A 10,224-nucleotide genomic window follows, 5' to 3' on the forward strand; every position below is an offset into this window, starting at 1 on the left:
ACCATCTAATATATATCATGACCTAATCCCCTATGATATCCCTACCACCATCTAATATATATCATGACCTAATCCCCTATGATATCCCTACCACCATCTACACACAAATACAGTCTTCTACTCCAACAACAATACCCAGTTCCTACAAGGTCACGTGCTCCCATGGTCAATGACAAGGACATCTATACTCCCTAATTTTTTACAAACAGAGAAAAACGAACCAGCTCATTTGCATACACTCAAAGTAATCCTTTCTGCCAGCCAGGTGGCACAAAATGCTCTGTTTTCTATTTGTATGGGAGCAAAGGCCAAAGGGGAGAATCAGAGAGACCGGCTCAACTCAACTAAACTCCATGCAGTCGTTTTATGTGAGGTTCTAAGTTCTATGTTCCGTTTGATCAGGAGTGGAGAACCAGGAAGAACCAGAGAGGGACCAGCTAGACTCAACTGAACTCCATGCAGTCATTGTCAGGTTCTATGTTCCATGTTCTGTGTTCTATGTTCTGTGTGATGAGGAGTGGAGAACCAAGAAGAATCAGGGAGAACCAGAGACCAGCTCAACTCAACTGAACTCCATGCAGTCATTCTATGTAAGGTTCTACGGTTCTACTTTCTGTTTGATCAGAAATCTGCTAATTGTTCCCCCGGGGTGCTATTATTCAAAGCGTGGTTCCATCTGTGAATGGAAACACTGTTGCCAAAGGGGGATTGCTCCTATAACATTGGTTCATTCTTTTCTGTAGTGTGTTTTTTCAAAGTGTAATGTGTGATTCATTATGCTTGGATCACAGTGCCGGAATGACTCCCTCTTTGCTGTGGCTCACTGTTAATCTGCCACCACACCTCAGACACACACACACACACACACACACACACACACACACACACACACACACACACACACATTGTGAATCTACTACCCCACCTCAGACACACACACACACACACACACACACACACATTGTGAATCTACCACCACACCTCAGGACACACACACACACACACACACACACACACACACACACACACATTGTGAATCTACTACCACACCTCAGACACACACACACACACACACACATGTGAATACTACCCCACCTCAGCACACACACACACACACACACACACACACACATTGTGAATCTACCACCACACCTCAGGACACACACACACACACACACACACACACACACACATTGTGAATCTACTACCACACCTCAGACACACACACACACACACACACATTGTGAATCTACTACCACACCTCAGACACACACACACACACACACACACATTGTGAATATACTACCACACCTCAGCACACACACACACACACACACACACATTGTGAATCTACTACCACACCTCAGACACACACACACACACACACACACTGTGAATCTGCCACCACACCTCAGACACACACACACACATACACACACACTGTGAATCTGCCACCACACCTCTGTGCTCTTATCGCTCATCTCCACACACAGGGTTTGGTTGAGTCATCACAACACTCTTTTGAAGTGTCTCCTAAACATCCAGGCTGTTTACACGCATTTATTATGCAACAGATACTCAAAAATACATCTCTGTGTGTGGGGGGGACAGGGATATGTGTTTGTGTGTGTGTGTGTGTGTGTGTGTGTGTGTGTGTGTGTGTGTGTGTGTGTGTGTGTGTGTGTGTGTGTGTGTGTGTGTGTGTGTGTGTGTGTGTGTGTGTGTGTGCGTGCGTGTGAGTGCAGGTGTGTGCCTGGTGTGTGTCTTTATTCTGTGTCTATCTGTCTTTCTGTGTGTCTGAGTGTGAGTTACTAAGACGATGTAGAATTAAACAAGCAAACATAGCGAGTGTGTGTGATTTCGCTGCATGGTGACAGTTTCATGGGGTATTTGAAGAAAAAGGATGGATTCCTCCGGAAGCAATTAAGGGCATTTGTCACACTTGCCAGCGTAAGCTGAAATGGTGACAGGCTGATGCAGATAGATACTGTGTGGTTGTGGGAGAAGGAACAGCAAAAAATACCACTTCTGAGTTTTCTGTCTAACCCTTGACAATCAATGAAAAGCTTAAGAAATCTGGTCATCTGCAGCCCAGGTATCTGGGGGAGAGATTATTAATAATTTACAAATCAATGAATGAAAGCTTGGTATTACGTTAGCTATATTCCAAAACAAAGGCCTAGTCAAGCATGGGCGGGTGGGCAATACATTTGGAGTAATGTTGAAAGTCCTGTATAAACAGGACCAAGAACAGACTAGAATCTGAGAGAAGGGTTTTGGGAGCATAGAAATAAGAATGAATAGAAATGGTGTCTCCATTCAAGTCAATGATGGCATAATGGGTGGACTGGCAGCCATTTTGAGTGTACCCATGCCAAGAAGTAAAAGCAGGAAGTGTACCCTTCAATCTGTGCTGTGATTTGTTGAGTCAACTCAACTGACATTACAAAAATACATTCCATTGCAAAAGCCACATCAGTTAGCGTTATTTGAATGAGCATTCTACATTACAATGGCAATCCAGCATCAGTTGATAGAATATTCCAAAATACAATACCAGGCAGCCATTGTGAGTGTTGTCATGAGTTTACCAGTCAATTGCCAGGGTTAGAGCTTCCAAGCCTGTTCTATTCATTCTTATTTCTATGTTTGGGAGTTTCAGATGCAGTGTTATGCATTCTAGACCAGCGTCTGCTAAATTACTAAAATGTAAATGTAAATATCCAGTATTCCAATATTCACTATTCTAGACTATAGTATTCTGTTGTGTCTAGACTATGTGTCAACTCTGTAGTCTTTCTTCTGTTCTAATTGAAAGGCATATTCCAGTCATCCCTTTAATAAGTATTGTGGAGGTCTGTAAACACCAAACAGACTAATTTGAATGGATAACTGCTAAACCAAACGTTGGATTGGTTTTGAGTGCTTCAGTGTTGCTGTAGTCCTATCCTAATGAGAGATGTCATTTACAATGGTGTTAATAGTCTAGATATTTATGGATGTCTCTCTTATTTCCTTCAGTGTGAATGTGTAGTCACTACACCATCACAGTGCCTCTCTCCATGGTCCTGGGAATGAGAAAACACTACTATAGTCATTGATGATGATACACATTGAATACCTGAAAACCACTGGTCGTTATCAACCAATAATTGCAATATAATTGTATATTAGAGATGAGCAGCATACATTTTGGTGGGCTGGGCTGTGGAGGAATATGGACCTGAGGTATGTCATGTACAACACCCTCTCCTCTTGTAGCTTTGGTCTAAGGGATGCATTGCATTGTGAGGTCAGCTGTGTGTATTCATTGTTTCATGGCTTACAACCCAGCTCTGTAGACAGACATGCACTATACAGGTAGAAGGGTAGAGGGGGGGTTAAAAGAGGCTATTGACGTGCACAGTTGACTTTAGCTCTGGTCCAGGTCGTTGTTGTGCGTTCCACTACCAAGGTTAGTAGAAGAATGTGCACTAACGCCCTGGACCAGGTTGACTCAAACTACCAGTTGGCTAATCTATATATGCATACATACAAATAATGCTAATTGAACTGTAGTATAACTGCAGTATGTTAGACATACACAATGTTTAGGGCTGGTTACTCACCCTCCTTTGCTGGTCGTTTGACCTCCGCACTGATGTTGCACACCTGCCCAGCACGGATTTGCGGAGTCAGGCATCCCTCCGTTTGGGGATTTAAAGGCAAAACCACGTTGTTAAGCACGAGCATACTCTCTGATTCTCTGTCGCCTAGGTGCTGGGGACAGGTGCATTTCGAATACACTATTCCACATGATTCCACCGTTCCTTTCTCCGATTTCAGGCAGTTCTCCAGCCACGTGCACAGCACCTGACACCCGAATTGACTGGGGCTCGCCTTGTTCAAGACCAAGAATTCCACCACAGACTTCTCCTCTTCGTCCGTCTTCTGCAATCCGTTATAATCGTGAGGGAAAACCCTCCGTAGCTGCACGAAATTCTTGTCATACTGCAAAAATGTATACATATTCTTGGAATCACACAGGTACACTATAGACTCGTTGTTTTTCAGCAATTCATTGATCTTCTCATGCGAGTAGTGATCGAATTGATAAGCAAGCAGAGAGAACTCGGAGCAGCTCATGTCTCGTTTGTATAGTTTAAGGTAGATGCTGTATTTGGTAGGGTCAGGGTTCTCCAACGTCCATGTGCAGTTCGTGTAGTTCTTGGGAAACATCTCAGTCACCGAGTAAGATCCATATATGACCCCCTTGACCAAAGTGGAACACCAGTAGTCTTGTGCACCAGTTAATCCAAACATAACCAGGAGATAGGTGGAAAATATATAAATCAACTGGTTACGAATAGCCTTCATCCTATGTCATTTGGCCTGCAAGGGGGAGAGATGTAAAAATGACACCAAGGACTCTAAAGACACAATTAGTAACAGTAAATAACTTTAACCTGTGTAGGCCTAATACAGGGTGATCTGATTATACCAAAGTTTGGTTCGTGGTGAGGCCTCAACCTTTCTGCCTTGGAAAACACCTGTCCAACCGTCATCATTCTTGTTACACTGTTACATTATGGCGGGCAGTCTCCTGCTCCTCTCCCTAGATGCCTTTTGCAAGAAAAATAAAACTTTGGACAAACACTGCCACCTTGTGGTTCATATGGTTGCTGGATTTGGGGAAGTCCGCATAAGGGATCAATGAATCTCGTGTCAGTCGTTATTGAGTTGTAATTAATTAATTAACCGATTGGCAGAACTAGGGAACCGTCAATCTTTGGAGTATTTCGAATGTGGTGGGGCTCGCTTGTTCATTATATTTGTGTCCATCACCAAGAAAGAGAGATGTGTGATTGTGAACAGATAGGGACAGATAGGCTGCATGTGGTATTTTATTGGATGTGAGTTCATTTTGCGCAACTGTGCTCTCCATTACGCATCGTGGAGCGGTGCTTTAAACCATCGATGTTCATTTCGATGAGAATAATGAACTGGATTATGTCTCTCAGTGTATTCCAAGTCCCTGCCAAAAAGGGTTCTGATTCTGTGTCAATTTTTTATCAACCTTGGATTTCCGAATCCGAGTCCACACTGCGTGATAGGCTGTAGGCTATGCTACACGCCCATCCATCCAACCTGTATCTTTCCTCAATTATAGTGGGCTAAGAACTGGTTTGGAATGCCATTATACACTCATTTCATATAAAGACTCAGTGGGAGGTGAACCAACCCACACATTGACACAAAAACAGCACCGTGTACCCAGTCCCGATTTCCTTAACATAACTAACATGAGCTTTCTTCTCATCCCTTACAGGCAGCTAATGATACCTGTAACGTTCTTCCATCTACTAATAGACAGAGCTAGATCACGTATCGAGTCACGAGAGAGAGAGAGAGAGAGAGAGAGAGAGAGAGAGAGAGAGAGAGAGAGAGAGAGAGAGAGAGAGAGAGAGAGAGAGAATGCAATGCATGAGATGTCCTGATTGTATTAATCCTGCAGGCATTGCAGCTGTGAGCAGAGCCACGGTGGTGTGTGTGTAGGCGGTGGATTAAGTCTATAGAATATTCTTCTGAGAATATGAGAATAGTCAGATTTCGAACATTGAGGACTATAAGCTTAATTTGAGGACATTAGTATAGGTTATGCATGATAAAATGACATGGAATGCGATATAATATAATGGCATATTATACTGCCATATGGACTGAATGTTGTCTTTTGGTATGGGACCTGTTCATATAGTAACTAAATACAATTTTTCTGCAAATATTCTCACTAATGGATAGATAATTATTGCATTATCACTGTCTATAAGATTCAGAGGGTACATGCCGTTCTCTGAAAACAGAAGTCCTATTGCTAAACGGACATGGTTTGAGCGCTTATCGAGGATTACAATTTGGTAGAGGACGCAGAAAACATCCGTTTATTTTACTCTAAAATTAAAGTTGTTTTTCCTCCAGTTTTGCAAAAGGATATGAATACGATGAAATATCAGCTCAATCCCATTTCACTGATACTGATTTTTGCCCAATTTTGATAAAAGGCGCACAGAAATACATCTGTTAACTTATTCCAACCCTGTGTAGTCTATGTGTGTCCGTTCCATGGTTGGAATGCCTCGACGCATGTTAGAGTTTATTAATTCGAAACAGAGATACAATGCTGCAGCCACAGAAATGTTGATCGAGATGGAATATTTGAACTTTCAGACTAGGCTATATCCGTAAAACTGAGAGCGTTGCAGTAGCCTAGCTGGCTTGGAATCTGTTGGTATTATCTGAATGCCAGGCTGCTTTAGCTGCCTACAGCCATAATATTATAATTATAATTATTATAATTATTATAATAATGATAATAATGATAATAAAAGTAATTTTATCCCAAAATTACCTTACACTCCGGAAGCTATGGCTATTTTTCCAAAATACTTGACCACATCCTTTATGAAGAGCAAAATGTGCTGTCTCCTTGCGAATCGAGACTTCCCATAGCCCACAATAGAAGTCCAATGCAACAAGATGATAGTCAATGGACAAAAAAATGCGTTAGACTCCGGTCTGGCTCATCTCCTCCGCGTCGCTTTTTTCCATCAAAACGGACCCAGTGTGAAGCGAAACAACTCGCGACAGCCCGATAGAGAAATAGTAGAATGATGAGGGGGGAGAAAAATCTACAAAATTACCGTGAAGGTATATCTCTATGGATCATCGGCGGGGCCCCGCGTTTCTTTTCTCCAGAGATATTAGCCTATAGAGACGAGGCAGCAGGTAGTCCACAAAAATCCTTAGCGGACGGATGTTTGAATACTGAGTAAGTATAGAGGAGAGATAGAAACCGCTTTGCTCGCTCGCCCTGCTTAGGACTGGGGCTGCAATATCACGTCACAGCCACTAAGATAAAGCACGTACGGACGTTTTCTTGCTGCGTCTGGTATACCGCTTTCCCACCCCCACCCTCTGACACTCTTACATAGCCTTCCCTTAATTCAAGGCACAGGGATGTTCCCTTGGACTTGGACCCGAGGTTTTGTGCCCACTGCCCAGACAGACAGGCCACTGCTCCTGACGAACCGGCACATTAGGTTTGGTTTTACCATTCGTTGTTGGAATATTGGAGTCTTTTGGCTGCAAAGACGCATGAGCTGGCGCGCGCAGGACAATAAAACTCATTCTATTCTATCATCATGGGACTTTATAAGCGGATAGTGGAATTACCCTCCTTATGATTTTGAAACAAGGATATTTTCATTATATTTTTGAATAGATTTCTTCTACATTTTTGCTGATGTGGCAGGTGTTTTGTGTTCCATTTTGCGACAGTGTCTGAAATGTGCCTCCGTCTGTACTAGTTACACTGTCTTCTTCTGTTCTTATGCAAAGTAGCCTACAGAACATATCCTCCCTCTTCTTCATGCCTGTGTATGTAGTTGTTCTTGTATTTAGGTCAATACAGTATTAGGTATGCATGTTTATGTTCATCGAAGGATTTGGGGGGGTATTGTTGATCAGTTTTGTCAAGCTATACCTCTATCCATTCCAAATGTTGTACGGCGGTGACTTCAGAAAGTAGTTTTTTCGACGTTGACCTAAAAAGTTTTCACTCAAGTTAATATTTTGGTAATATGCTTCGAGGTAAGAATATATGTAATTGAGTCAACTAAGTTAATGGTATAACTTTGTTTTCTTAAAATTGTAACTTTTGTTCAACCATAACAAGAGTCCATTGCGCATTGCCAAATAAACCGAATTGATTGTAACAGAGACAATATCAGCTCGCTTTGTTTAAGCACACGTATAAATACAATGTATCTGCCAATTCTGCAACTCTTAGTTCTTAGTCCTAATTGAACAAGAGGAAATTGGATAATAATTACCAAAAATACACAAAACGCGGACATTATTTTGCTCTAGTCCATGGAAATTATTACACTACATTTACTGTTTTATCAGAGTATAACCATACAAAGGGTGAGAATTGGTTCAATGGTTATTACTGTGGAAGTTATACCCAAACATCTGAATGGGTAAACACAGGCATTAGAGCGGATGTGGTTGGTTGGTTGCACAGTTCGCTGAACCTTCGTTTCGAAAAGCGCCGGAGACTGGAAAAGGCAAGTGGAGACTGACTGGAGAGTTTGCTTCAAGGGCGGACATGAAGGTTGACTGAGCTTAAGAGTGAAACGCTCATGGAGGGCATTCCCCACACACATTCAAAGGGTTCTGTTACTGTTTGGCATGTCAATGGGTTTGGCACCATACTCCTTGTCGGCAGGCAGTGTAGGTTGAGTGAGGAGTGAGTCAGGGTACCTAAAGGTCGGTTGCCTGCGTGCGTATTCAATTAAATAGACCCACTGACTTCAGCTAAGTGGACTAACTTGGGGAGCGTTGTGCGTGTTTAGGCGCAGTTAGTGCCCGTAAAGTTCCTGGGCAAAATGCAATTTATCGAAATATTGCGCACGCAGTTAAGCGACAAAACCTGTAGGTTACTCCTTGCTGCTTGCTAAAGCGCTCGATGGTTATCGAATCCATCATTGCCCGCGGGCGGTGACTGGAGAGGCTACAGATATTCTAGATATTCTTACCATACGAGGTCCGGAGCCTGCTGGTTTTCCTACCTGATAATTAATTGCACACACCTGGTGGCCAGGTCTAAATCAGTCCCTGATTAGAAGGGAACAATAAATAAATAAATAAATGCAGTGGAACTGGCTTCGAGGTCCAGAGATGAGTTTGAGGGTTCTAGATTATATGAAGTTGCTTGACAGTTGAGATGGCAGCTATCTTTAGGCAGATGCGTCCACTACAAGATTATGACCGGGCGCCGGCGCGGGTATGACACAGTGTGTCTGTTAGGGGGTTGAGGAGCAATGAACCGTCTCTAAGATGGTTTGTGATGCATATTTGCGCTGCCTGCCTGCTGGGAGCCGAGAGGGTGGACACTGTGTGGTCTGGTCGAAGCTATCTCTCTCAGTGCATTGTGAGTTCATTCATATGAGCCGATCCTCATGACAGGCTACAGTAGATGCAAAATGCAAGGCTATGGATGATATATACATAGATAAAATATATGGATAATATATAATGGATGAATGCTAAGCCAGGGGTCCCCTATGTCCATGTGTTTATGAGCTATACTGTGCTTGTCTCTGTGCTCTCAATATAGAATCATATCCCTAGATCTATTTAGCAATAACCAAAAAACGGCATGATGATTTAGTGACTGTGGTGCCTTGAGAGTGTATGCCCGCCTGCAGAGACACAGCTGGGAGCTGTCCCTTCAGCACCATCCTGGACACCAACCCCTGGGCGAATCAGCACCACAACTCCATGGACAGCGACCTCTGTCAAGGCACCAGTATAGACTACCTGCTGTGCAAGAGCATGGACAGCGACCTCTGACAAGGCAATACCTGCTGTGCAAGAGCATGGACAGTGACCTCTGACAAGGCACCAGTATAGACTACCTGCTGTGCAAGAGCATGGACAGCGACCTCTGACAAGGCAATACCTGCTGTGCAAGAGCATGGACAGTGACCTCTGACAAGGCAATACCTGCTGTGCAAGAGCATGGACAGCGACCTCTGACAAGGCAATACCTGCTGTGCAAGAGCATGGACAGTGACCTCTGACAAGGCACCAGTATAGACTACCTGCTGTGCAAGAGCATGGACAGCGACCCCCATACAAGCCACAGCTGTGGCAGCATCCCCAGCCTCTTCAGGGACATGGACAGCAGCCCTTGCTACAGCTGCCCCCACAGCTGGGTTCCGAAATGGGCTATATCATAAAAATGTAGGAAAACAAAAATGCGCCTTTTAGTCTTCATTTCAGGTTAGAGGTGTGGGTAAGGTTAGGGTTTGGTTTAAAATCAGATTTTAAGAAGATAAATTATAGAAATAGTTGGGGTTTTGACTTTGCAACTTGCCCAGATAGTGACGATCCTACAGCTGCAGCACCACGATCATCTACCTGCTTCAAACCAGCCACAGCTGCAGCATTACGGTCATCTACCTGCTTCATACCAGCCACAGCTGCAGCATTACGGTCATCTACCTGCTTCATACCAGCCACAGCTGCAGCATTACGGTCATCTACCTGCTTCATACCAGCCACAGCAGCAGCAGCACCCATTAGTACACATTCAGCACCAAGGACAGCAGCCACAGCTGCAGCAATTTCCTTACAACCACAGCTGCAACAACAAAAAACGTGTTCAGAAGCATAGAG

The 10,224-nt window shown here is 43.5% G+C and overlaps 1 protein-coding gene across 1 annotated transcript; it reads right to left on the minus strand.

Moving 5' to 3' along the window:
* Window positions 1-3,600: 3,600 nt before the first annotated feature.
* Window positions 3,601-6,950, minus strand: LOC123482755 (adhesion G protein-coupled receptor B3-like). The gene is made up of 2 exons (XM_045211479.1): window positions 6,389-6,950; window positions 3,601-4,371 (listed from the first exon to the last, which is right to left on the minus strand). Exon 2 carries the CDS (start codon window positions 4,354-4,356, stop codon window positions 3,601-3,603), a length of 756 nt encoding a protein of 251 aa, XP_045067414.1. The 5' UTR covers window positions 4,357-4,371; window positions 6,389-6,950.
* Window positions 6,951-10,224: the final 3,274 nt, after the last annotated feature.

Source organism: Coregonus clupeaformis, chromosome 37, assembly GCF_020615455.1.
Source record: "Coregonus clupeaformis isolate EN_2021a chromosome 37, ASM2061545v1, whole genome shotgun sequence".
Classification (NCBI taxonomy): Eukaryota; Metazoa; Chordata; class Actinopteri; order Salmoniformes; family Salmonidae; genus Coregonus; species Coregonus clupeaformis.